The 13,008-nt window shown below is 39.1% G+C and overlaps 1 protein-coding gene across 1 annotated transcript in view; it reads right to left on the bottom strand.

The window, feature by feature from the left end:
* Positions 1-417: 417 nt before the first annotated feature.
* Positions 418-13,008, bottom strand: part of QDPR (quinoid dihydropteridine reductase) — a 12,696-nt gene continuing 105 nt past the window's right edge. Inside the window, exons 1-7 of the mRNA XM_089524757.1 lie at positions 12,924-13,008; positions 11,848-11,940; positions 11,000-11,096; positions 9,402-9,542; positions 7,101-7,209; positions 3,865-3,948; positions 418-3,121 (exon numbers count right to left, since the gene is read on the bottom strand). The exon at positions 12,924-13,008 is cut by the window's right edge and continues 105 nt beyond it. Coding sequence (XP_089380883.1) covers positions 3,016-3,121; positions 3,865-3,948; positions 7,101-7,209; positions 9,402-9,542; positions 11,000-11,096; positions 11,848-11,940; positions 12,924-13,008 — 715 coding nt within the window. The 3' untranslated portion in view covers positions 418-3,015. The remainder of the gene's footprint in view (positions 3,122-3,864; positions 3,949-7,100; positions 7,210-9,401; positions 9,543-10,999; positions 11,097-11,847; positions 11,941-12,923) is intronic.

The following is a 13,008-nucleotide window of genomic DNA, read 5'->3' as shown; positions in this document are numbered from 1 at the left end:
TTAACTGCCATAGCTCAGTGCTATGGAATTCCAGAATTTTTCATTCCATTCTCTGAGAACTCTATTGCTACAACAGACTACAGATCCCAGGACTCCACAGGATGGAGACATGACAGATAAAGCAGTGCCAAACTGCATTAATTCTGCAGTGTGCCAACAGCCTCACTCTCTCTGTGTGTCCAGATTCATAGTGACAGAACACAAAGTAGTTTCTAAGATGCAAAGATTAAGACTGGAGAAAGAGGAGTGGGTTATTAAAGACTAGAAAACTTTTGCTTGTAATTACAAGTGAATATACATAGAGACAAACTCAATAGATATTTGTTTGAGGAAGTCTAATAATAATAATAATAATAATAACAATAATAATAACAACAACAACAACAACAACAACCTAATTTAACACCAAGGGGGGGGGGAGTTTCCTAATAAAATCATGGGTGAGATACTAGCTGCAGTTAGAAATTACAGTGAAAGCCCTGAGATATTTGAGGTGCCAATATATTTGGAACTATGTGGTGAATCCGTACATAGGAATTTGACAGTGTACAGTTACCATTTGCTGCCAAGGCAGACGGGGAATTCAATACAGAAGTGTGCATGTATAACAAATCAACATATGTAAGAGCCTGTCTGCACTGTTTATATACTCCTCATTCTATTTGAATAGAATGCAATCCCTCCACATGCAATTTGGAGGATTTTAAGTTTTGGGGACGGACAGAAACCCCTCAAATTCTGTAAAAAAAAAAGTAATCACATTTTTACTGGGGTTTGCACAAGGATACGCATTATCAAAACTGTGGCCATTTGTCCACTTTGTGTGGAGTCATATAGCTATGCATTTTCTACACTGGGAGGAAAAATAGATGCAAATTTCAGCAGGAAAGTGAAGACAATTGAGTATTGATGCAAATGTGTAAAACTTTTCACATTTATGTGTAGACTAGCCATAAGTAACAAATTTTGTGTTCAGCTGTACCAAGGGAAGGTTGTGCTTTATAATTAAGCCAGTGGCATATTAGCTACTCAACACTAATATTTGAGTCAAATATAATATGTTTTGACATATAATAAACCAAAACCAAATGCAAAAGAAACAAAAGTATCTAAACACAGTAAAATGGAAGCTCTCTTGTCTACCAGTGCAATTTCTGGTTGCATCTTGTCTCTTGCCAAGATGTCGGGGAAATAAGGCAATTAACACATCCTGCCACCAAGGCAAGACTATCAGGGCTATAAGATTTTGCTAGGTGTAGGAGTTACTAAAAGTCTGATCCACTAAACTATTCCAATCCCACCTCTTCATTTTATGCACATGCTGATTTAATAATATCTATAACAGTGTAATCTATACCCATTACCTAAGAACAGACCCTTTACAGAGCACAAACAGAATTTCTCAATCCTCCCAAACTTCAAAAAGTGAAGTGGAACTGATTCTAGCTTTGACCACACAAAGGGCATTTGTCCTGATAAGCAGATTTTCAAAAGGTAGATGAAAGAAGGCCCTGGAAAACAAACAAATTCCAACTTTAAGGACACGACACAGCATGATGGTTAAGTTATTGTGTGGAAACAAACTCAGTTCTTTACCCCAATGTGTCATGAAAATGAAGTGGTGATACAAGTATTTGTGAATGGGAACTCCTTTTGCTTCAGCAGTCAAAACCTTGGAGGGCCAGCAACTTAGTTTTTGTGGCAGGTTTGTCATCTAAGAAATCATGTTGTCTTAAAGCTGAACCTACAAGAAATTAGCAGGATATTCAACAGTATATAACAAAATTGATGACAGGAGACTCCTAAAGAGACACCTTTATTTAGCACAAAATTCAGCAGTTGGCAGTAAAAGCTTGGCCATTTTAGGATGCTCTTTACTTTCAGGTTTTAAGAACTACCATATGAAATTACACAAGAAACATACATAGCAAGCAATGCAGGCAATAATGTGCTTTGCCAGAGGGTATGCCTCTATACTTTTTTCTGATTGAGGGAAGAGACAGTGGTCACCTAACCAACATTATACAATGTTCAGAAGGTGCTGAGATTCCTCCTCTCATTGTTCCCTCTTTTGTCAATCAATGACGGGGTATACCTGCAAGTAAAGCACTTGCTGCCTTGTAAAACACAAGCAAAAATATGATTAGGCCTCTTTGATTATACAATAAGGCTTCAATTTCCAACACCTTCATTAAATATAACTCTTCCTCATCATCATAGTGGCCTAGCACAGAATGACCAGGTGTGCAGGCTGCGCTGACAAATGTTTTATAGTTTTTAAGGCAAAACTGTGTTTGTTTTACACCCCTGACTTCAACAAAGATCTCTGTTGTACATGTTGCTAGAAACACAAAAGATTAGCATGTGTGCTTACTCATTTCCAAATGCAGTTAAGAGCAGGGGATGGATGTCAATAGTTTCTCAATGGAAAAACTTACATGTGTGCACAAGACACACACAGAACAGGAAATCCTCCATTGTTGTTTTGTCTCACAGCTTCAACAGAATTTCTTAAGACAGCAAAAAAGATTCAGAGGAGAAAAATAATGGGACTACATCTTTGGTCAAGATTAATACAATGACAGTTCACAGTAATATCTGACAAGTCCATTTGGACAACATTCAATATGACAATTCACAGAAATACAGAAAATCCCTAGGAGAGCAAGCCTTCTGCAAGAGTCATATATATCTGTATCATACCATTAAACACAATTTTACCCCCTCCAAATCACTTATTTGTTTTTTTTAAGGCTTAAAGTAATTTTCTAGAACATGGTGCAGTATGAAACCATTAGTGAATCTTGAAAGTCACCATCCTGAACACAGGACATCTGGTACCTTTTGGTAATTAAGCACAACTGGCTTACAACTAGTGACACAAATACCATCACAGGTCTTGCTCCACAAATAAGGTCATCTTATTGGAAGAAACATAAGATAACCACACAAACAACACATACATTTCACATCTCAATGACTTCACCGTCGTTCACACAAATTATAACTTCTACTTCAGAGATTGGCAGCTGTAAGATAAGTGTTTCCTCCTGTTGTAACCACCTGGATGAGGCTCCCAGAACTTGGCCGGTCTTTTCCAGTGACCCAGTCATAAAAAGTTCTGTAAAAAAACAACAATTTTTAAATGAATAAATTCCAGGCCTCCAAGTTTCAAGCTGCCATAAAAACAAATAAAATGTAAAAACTCTGAAAGTCTGAGACATAGGCCAAAATCCCACATCACAGTTTCAAAATGCGTAACTCTGTAAACATACTTCCACTGAGGTAAGACACTGCAGATGGTTTTAGAAAGCCTCAGCTTGCTACTAAATGCACTCTTAGTCATGACAGTTCTAGTCTAATCAAGGAGAAAATAGCCTGATCTTTCCTGAGAGGCATTCCCACAGGCCGTGTAATGTTTTTCTATACACAGAAACACACTATTACATAAGTGTCCATGCACATACACACAGTGACTGCATACGATAATGGCAGACATGTTGTAGCATGAGCAGCTGTGAACAAAGCAAAATGGTCACCTCCACCCACCATTTTGGGGTGAAATGTCCCTCTAGTCCTGTTCATGAGCTGCTACTCTTTATTAGCACATAACATTATTATGTTAGCTGGGCAGATGCCAAAATAGCCTTTTCGAGCCAACTTGTTTTCCAATTCTTCACACAACTACCAGCCGTTAGTGCCAACACCAGTTAGCAACCACTTTCACTGCACAAAAAGTTGTGTGATTTCATTCACTGAGGATATGAACCAATGTGCATGAAACAGATTTTCAAGATGCAAACAACTGGGATGCAAACAGCAATAACAAAAGCAGCAGTCACTGAGCAGCTTATGTTTACTCACTCAGCGATAAAATCTAACGGTGTCCAGGAGTTGAAGTCTGCATCAGGCATATATTTCCTGTTCATCGGTGTATCCAAGGTAACCCTAGGACAGAGAAAGATAAGCCCTTCAGTTGCAGTCACATGCATCTGATGAATGTTGCATCTCCTTTTCGTCAGAACGCTCAAAGAATGCTCAGCATAAGATGAGGAAGAAATAATTCTTTTAATTAAAATTTAATCTTTTCACCAAGGATACAGAAACAAGAAGTTACTTGTGTTCCCTTGATGATTAGGAATTTCCTGTTTTCATGTAAACCTTTATAATCCAGAGGCAAAATGACACAAAATGCATAATACTGTTTTTTAAAAAGCCTTGGCCGCCAATGAAAAATAAATGTGTTTCAGGGCTGTTTTGTGCTGAGGTAGAATTATTAACCCTTCTCCCCTCTCATCCCCCCTCAATGTCTCCCCTAGCTGGTTTTCCCTCCACATAACTAAAAGCAAGGGTGGGGTGTACAGTGAAATGCTGGCTGGGAAAGGATTAAGCAGTCCTTCATCTCTCCCAGCTCTTACTCTGCTTAAAATGATTCTTTCCAAAGCTGCTTTTCAGCTTCCAGTGTGAGGCCTCCTTCCATATGGTCATTTACTATACACCATTTTACTCTCAGGTAGCCTGGCATATTGTGGTGTCAACTGAAATCACAACAGCTGTAATCACACACACATATCACTCATTTAGGATACAGAAGGGTAGCTTTCTCTTTTGACAGAGATGGCTTCCTATGCCATTCCTGCCATCACCACAGTAACACCCCCCCCCCGCCATTTTACCCTGCTGTTATTATATTTATTTATATCCCACCCTTTCCCCAAAACTGGGACTCAAGGTGGCTTACAACATTAAAGAAACAGTACAGTGCTGTTGTGTTTCTATGAACACTGCTTGCAAACACTGGTATGGTGACCGTTAGGATCCTGGCCTTAATCCCATTCCTGTGGTGTAAAGTAACTGTGGAAAACCAAACCAAAAGGTCTTATAGAACAGTGTTGGGCAATTTTGGAATACTATGGCAGCCAAAAAACAAAAAAACCAATCCATCCAGTAACACACATATGCAAACTGGAAACATCTGTAGGAAACTTCTCTTCCCCAAGAACCTTATTTCTGGTGAAAGCAAGGCTGGGTGTGTACTAGTGCCTACCTGGTATGTTTCTAGACATTTTAACTAATTTTTGGAGGAGGGAGGTGAGGCCTTTAAAATCAGGCAGGGAGCCATGTGTAGCCTGTAGATCATGGGTTGCCCATCCCTGCTCTATACTATCAGTGCACCCTGTGAATATTGGGATTCCCCCACTCGGTTCTGTGGTATCACTCTTGGGGCAGTTCATTCTCTCCCTGCTGAAAAGGGGAAGTTTTGAAGGCATGGATCAACGGGTTATCAGACACCACATCCATGCTTCCAGAGCCATCACTCCTCAGTGCCCTACACTCCAATCAGCAAGTGTCCCAGGAATCAGGTAGTTAGAATGCAAGAGCTGTCCAGTAATTATTCAGTGGTACTCAAACCTTTTACTCTTGGGACACCCCTTTACATCTAATTGCAGACATCTCTCTTTCTCTCTCTCTCTCACACACACACACACACACCACTGAACATAGTATATGAATAAAAATATTTTGTTTATTTATTTATTTATTTATGGGGATTTATGTCCCACCTTTCTCTCAAAATGGGATTCAAGGCAGCTATTTAATGTGTGCATTTTCATTCACACATTCATGTCTATTCATATTTTAACATTTTACAAGGAAATAACATCGTTCAAATTAGAACAGTTTTCTAATGTTTTTCTAACAGTTTTTAATGTGTGAACTTTACACATGCATTGAGTTAAATATTGAATTTACTTAAATAAAAGTAAATTCAATATTTAATTTTACACATTAAAAAGTTTGGGAAGAGGAGGAGGGGAGAATCAGGGCCTCCATGTCTTGGACCTCCAAGTCTTACCCACCCCCTCAGCCTTGAGCAACTCGTGCTCCCCCCCCCCCCAGGTCCTGCCCTACAGTTTGAGAACCACTGCAGTAGTTAATTCAGTCCATGTCATTCACAGGGTATCTATCAGGACGAAGGGAGAAGCAATACACTGGTCCTCAGCCCATCCAGTCATTCAGCAAGTCAGTAGTCCAGATAAACAACACCAACAAAAAAATAAAGCAGAGCTGAAAAGTGTAGCCAGTCCAAGGTCAAGAAAACACAAATGTCAAGAGTACTGTCAGTCATCCAGATGATATGGTTGTGTGTGTAACAGACACTGGGAAGCTGCTGTGGAATTTATGGGTAGCTGTCTCCAAAACACCAGGTGCCTAATTAGGTCAGGGTCTCCTATTTAACAAACAGTGGAAATGACACAATCCCTCTTTGCCATTCCATGAAGGATGGCAATGAGTCTCCAGCGTCTGCAACCTCCTGCTGGTGAGCAGGATCCCTCTGCCTCAAGCCCTGGATCTTTGGGCTCAGAAATAACCTTGTTATCAGGAGATGTAGATTCCTGGTAATCTGCCTCCTCTACTTCATCTGATTCCTCTGACCCCAGAGGATGAGTTATGACACTCAGGCGGCCACTGTTGAGGGTGCTTTCACACTGTTGAGGGTTGGCATTGTAGTCAGCAAGAATCTAAGCAGTGGGCATGATCCATTTCATAGGTCTTAAGTTTACCACCCATGTATTAGATGACTTCTATGTAATCAATAAGTAATATCCAAGCTGTGTAATATAATAATACCATAACACTTCAATGTATTTACTCTTAGAAGTTAATACTGAAGTAACTTGTAGATCGGGAAATCAGAAGGGGGACAGCCTTGCAGAAGAAGCAAGATTTCAACAAGAAACCTCCTTATTTGTAGCTCAGTCTCTTAGTGATTACATTTCATAATGTATAATTGAATGCAAGACAGTGCCAAAAAAAAAACTTTACATGCAAGTAGCTTGATATGTTCAAATTTGTACCAAGTAAAACATAATGGCAATAATACTGAAAAATGGCAGGAGCACTGCTTTGCTCCTTTGGGAATTATCCTCATATCTGCAGTTCTCAGAATAGCAGGCCACATACTGAAGCAGATTAGAAATCACTAATTTACAAGTTTGTTTGCACCACACTGTACATGTTTAACACACTCTTACATAGGATGCTAAAAAGAAAAAGGACCCAAGGCAATACCAGAGGATAACTATTCAGTCACTTACGGAAGGATAGCAACTGCAGCAGATCCAGGTGGCAAGCCGCCATTTGAACCTGACAGACTCTGACAAAGCTGATGGACAGCTGCTTTGGCCATGCCATAGCCAATCATTCCTAAAAGGAAGAGGGAAGAAATCAGTCTTGTGCAATAAAAGGATTTAGATTAGAATCTATATATTAACAAAATACAGTGCGCCCATGCCAACCACGGACTTGCCATCCATGGTTTGAGCTTCCGCGGACAGCAAGCCCCAGCTTTTTCCAATGGGCGTGCATTCACATGGCGGTGCAAGCGGGTGCATATGCCCATTGAAAAGAACGGGACTTAAGGTCCCGCATTTTTTGCTAACCGCAGGGGAAGGAAATCCGGAACAGATCCCCCATGGATAGCAAGGGTGCATTGTACTGTACACAATATTATGGCTTAAATCCAATTGTTTATTTCAGCAAGAAGAGATCCAAGGCTCTTTCACACTACACAGTTATAATGCTATGATTCCACTTTAACTGCCAAGGCAACATCCAGTGGAAACCTGGGCTTTGTAGTTTGGGAGAGAGGGGTATTTAGAATTCTCATCCAGACAGCTCCTCAAAGAGAATCATAGTGTTATAATTGTGTTGTGTGAACAGTAATTGAATGAATTACTGAATGGTAAATCAACCATGTATAAATCCCACTGATTCAATGGGCCTATTCTAGACAGAGTATCAACTGGATTTTGACCCACTGCATTCACTCTGTATCAATTTTATTCGATTCAGCTAGCAGCCCTAGAAGGTACAGTACATCCCCAGCTCTGCAATCCCATCTCCAAATTAAAATCTGAGTCAGTAATATTATCAGGGAGGATATCAAAGTGCATTGAACATAATGCAGCCCAGGTCAAGCTTATACTGTATGCACAATAAGCAAAACAGGAAAACCCTAAGGTTTATTCTCACTATTAAGTCACTTTAATCTCTTTATTCTTTGTTACACACCCAAGAACCAAACAGTTACACAACTGTTAGCAAGGACTTCAGTAACTACAGTAAAACCATAATGTACAGTGAACGTATCAAATAAGTGCAATCCACCCAATTTAAGCAGTCCACTGGAGACAGATTTGGATTGCAATCCTAAACATATTACTTAGCTCATTTACTATTTTTAAGCAGTAAATCTTACTGGACAAAGTAATTCTGAACAAACAATGCAGGGTAAAGTATACATTTAAACTGCATTATAAATAAGTGTGCTTCCAGAGAATTTCTGTTTATTCAGAATTTCACATAGTTCAGTGAGATTTACCCAGAGGGGAGCAGGCATAGGATTTCACAGGACAAACTATTCAGTGAACACGTTGTGTGCTGCAGAGTTGCCAGGCTATACAACATTTGCAAATAAACATGCATTATAAGATCATATTGACAACCAGGTTCCTAAGCTATTTCTTTCAATGTCATTTGTCCAAAGGGATATTGTCGATATATCCTTATTTTCTTTAGGTGTTTATTATTACGCAAAATGCATATGTATCAGTATGTGCCATGATCCTCTAAAGGTGTCAAATAAACTGTGTTTGTGGTATTGGGTATAGCTTTGACTGTCCACAATCTCTAATTTCATTTTTGTTCATTTTTAAAGCTGCTAGTTATTATGGATCACAACATAAGCTCAAAAGTACACAGGCATGACCTACAAAAATAACCCCTCAAAGCCAGCATCTGTCTGAATAATATTTCCAATAGTGGAAAATTTAGTTTCTTTTCCCATGTAGCATCCTGTCACTTCCATGAAAGGAAAATAAATTATGCTTAATGCAACTGACAGAATTCTGTGTTTCTCTGTGCAGAATTGGGATTCCCAGGATAGATCTTTCTAGCATAAAGAATACAAAGTTCTGCTTATTCTTTCCAAACTCTTCAGAAGAAAAAGCAAACATGAAAGAAAGATTACCAGGCCCCTTTCAGCACTATTGACAAAGAGGGTTGAAGGTCATTTCTCTCTGAAACAAGGCAAGCTAAGAGTAAAATTCAAGGTAAAAAAGTAGGGCCATTGCTTGCTTTTGTGAAACTAGATAAGAGTATAGTCTCATCTTGTCTCACAACTAAGCAACAAATAAGCTTTTACTTTTTCAGTCTTTACTACAACGTCCACTTTCAGCCTGTTAGAAAACTCAACCAGTTCCCTCAAAAGATCTCAGCACAAATATTACATTACAGAGAATTTGGAAGAATCAGGACTGTTTTTACTCAAGTGTGAGTAGGTGAAATCATAAACCATGCCGATCAACACACATACACACACACACATTATATTTTACCTGGTGTTCCAGATAACGCTGCTTTTGCTCCTGTTAGAGTCAATAACCCCCCTTCTTTCAAGTGTCTGGTGGCCAAGTGGCTAGAAATTGTTGAGGTCCAAACACTTTGTTTCCACAACAGGTCACAGTTTTTGTATAAAGCTGTCCAAGGAAGTTAAAGAGCATGTTAGACATCAAGGTCGTAATAACTATGGCCTGTTACAGACTGCCAAAATAAAGCTGCTTCGGGTCTCTTTGGAGGTATGCTGTTTAAATGATGCATGTACCCTAAGAATCTGGAAGCTGCACCAAAGCTGCACTCCAGTGCTTAGGAATGGAATGTGGCTTTTGTGCGACCTCCGGACTCTTAGGACCCATGCGTCATTTAAGTAGCATATCTCCAAAGAGACCCGAAGCAGCTTTATTTTGGCAGTCCATAACAGGCCTATGTTCCCAGTTTAGACTAACCTTTAATTGGAATAGTTAGAACCACCTTTTGCAGTTCTGTCTTTGTTCTACAGTACCTATGTTACAATATTAGCTTAACAGAACTACATCACTTTACAAGTCAAAGAGTCAGGTCTCCTTAGATGGAGACCCAATTTCCCATGAAGTATGCCTAAATAATACAGAAGGTTCAGCTTCTGGAACTAATATTGTAGTGTCAATTCTACTCATGTATCCAGTTCTATGCCATTTACTTTTCATCAGAGAAAAAAACTTATGGGCAGCTGTATCTCCAAACTTTTGCATACTAGGCAAGAGATTAGGAAAATAATACACATCCACTGGAAGTAATGGGCAGCACCCACATCAACATGCACACCTTATTGGAAAAGGGGGACAGCATACATTTAGATGCATCCAATTCTCTACTCCTTTTCCTGGCTTGAGAGGAGAATAGCTGGCTTATTAATTTCCAGAGACCTCCAAATTGTCATTTGACAGTCTAAACCATTATGGCTTAGACATCACAGGGAAGCTCTGACTTTACAATCTAGGAAGGCTCCTCTGAAAACAGGCAAATTTGTTAGTGTCCTCCGCACAAAAAAATGTAACTTTGAAGCAGGAATGTTATGCCTCAAGTGGGCCGAATGTTTGGGCCTCAACTGGATCAAAAGATTATCATTCATGGTTCAATTTATGTATCCTTCAGTTCGTTGAAGGATTATTTCATGTGCTTTTTAAAAAGGTGGCAAAGCGTGGACCTCCAGTTGTTGTTGGACTGTAACTCCCAGTATTCACAAACTACACTGGCTAGGGCTGCAATACAGCAACAACAAGACAGCCTCACTTTGCACACTCCATATAGATGTGCACTTGAAAAACTGTTCTGAAGTCTTTTATGACTGCAGTCACTGTAGCAGTATGTAAAAATCTGGGTTTGATTTTAGAAATGCTTTAATGAGTTCCTGGAATTTAATGGAAAATAACCACCAAACTATTGAAGGCAGATTTTTACAGCAGGGCTTGATCTCATTAAACAAGGGACAGAACAGGGCACTGGTAGTATATAGAGAATGTATGTTGTGAAACTGTGAGGGGAGGAGTTGCTTGGCAGTCTTGTTTCTGTCCAAGAGAGATGATTTTCAGATGCATTCATGGGTTTGCAAGCTTACATTTCGCTTTTGCGTTGCCTCCAGCCCATCCACCAGCTACACAAAGGATCGCGTCAACCTTTTTCTCACCCAGAAGTTTTTCAACATCTTCCGTTACCTTTAAATATGCGAAGATAAAGACATTTAAAGACATTATCAACAATAACAAAAAAAACCAGTTCTAAAAACACTGCTTGGAGTTTGCAAACATTCAGAGTTAACTTACACTTCTGGCAAGCTAATTATCAATGAATTGGTTAAAATGCATCAGGGTTGTGAAACTCTGACGGGTGCGACTTAATGTTTATCCATAGCACTTGCATTAGTGTTGTACTAGAACTTGAGAGACCCCAGTTCTAGCCCCCAAAGTGCCATGAACCTAACTAAATGCCTTGGGTTAGTAACTCTTTCAGCTCAACCCATGTTAAGAGTGTAATGTTGTGGGAATCAACTGGGAAGGAGAAGCACAAATACTGCCTTCAGCCTGATGGAGGAAAGGAAGGAAATATATGTGGCGTTGTTGTTATGTTTATTTGGATCCAGCTTTTTCCCAAAATTGGGACTCAAAGTGGCTTACAAGTTAAAGGAACAAGACTTCGGTTCTACAGTCTTTAACAAAATTCGAGTGCTGTATTGTAGCAACTAGCAACATGGCAATACGCTGAACAGTGAAAAGCTGCACCTACTTTTTCCCCACCTGCATGTTGTAGAGCTAACAAAAGCTCATTTTCCAGTAAGAAAGAATGCTATTTTAGATAGCTAATCCACACGTGGAAATCCAGACGTTACATTAACACCCCCTTGACTTTCTGTTAAGTACGCCGGACACCATTACAAGGGGCACAGAGAGGAAAGCCCTGGCGTCTTACCTGGTTCGCTTGCTCAACGAAGGAGTCGCTCGTTTTCACAAGGACACTGGCGCTGGCGTCTTCGTTTTCTGTGAAGTCAATGCTGGCCACCCACTGAGGAAGCAAGGCACAGGAGATCCATGTTATTCAAAGGCGGTTTTTGTCTCTCATTCACAGTGATTCCCAGAACCATTTCAAAACACCTCGGTGGGAGTGTCACTACTCAGCGTCTATACTTCAGCCGTGTAGATTCCTTCACCTATAAGGCTGGGCAACCATATTTATTATTATTATTATTATTATTATTACCATTATTATTATTACATCCCACTTTCCCCCCAAAATTGGGACTCAAAGAGGTTTACAATGTAATTATATATACTATACATACACACACACTATGTATATATAATTACATTGTAAGCCATTCTGAGTACTAATTTTGGGGGGGAAGTGGGATGTAAATACAACAACAACAACAACAATAATAATAGTAATAACATGTATTAAATATTAATATTTATTAAAATAATAAATATATAGTATATATATATATTTATATTTATATTAAATATATATACATATATATAGTGTGTGTATATATGTTGTATATATATATATATGTAATATATATATACACACACACTATATTCATATATACATCGTATGTATATACATATATATATATAGTGTATGTATATACAAAGTGTGTGTATATACATATATATTTAATGTGTATGTATATTTGTATGTGTGTTTATACATATATATAATTATATATATACACTATATATACACACATATTGTGTGTATATATAATTTATATATATATATATATATATATATACATATACACACACACTATATATACACACACACACTGTATGTATATGTGTGTGTGTGTATACATGTGTAGTGTGTGCATATGTGTGCATATATATAAATATAATTATATTTATCTACACAGTATATATATATATATATACACACACACTACCGTTCCCAGAATGCCACAGCCTGGAGCCTGGGCAGCCAAAGCGGTGCCAACCCGGCTTATTCCTACAATGCGGACACGCCCCTCCAAGGCGGCTGCTCACCCAGTCCTTGGCCCTGAAGTGCTGCACGCATTGGGACCCCAGGGCTCCCCTGCCGCCATAGACGAGGATGCGGTGCGCCTCGGCG

This window comes from Sceloporus occidentalis, unplaced genomic scaffold, assembly GCF_023333645.1.
Source record: "Sceloporus occidentalis isolate IW3139 unplaced genomic scaffold, rSceOcc1.0.p SCAF_5, whole genome shotgun sequence".
Taxonomy (NCBI): Eukaryota; Metazoa; Chordata; class Lepidosauria; order Squamata; family Phrynosomatidae; genus Sceloporus; species Sceloporus occidentalis.
Note: the sequence above shows the minus strand (reverse complement) of the source record. Positions and strands in the feature narration are given on the sequence as shown.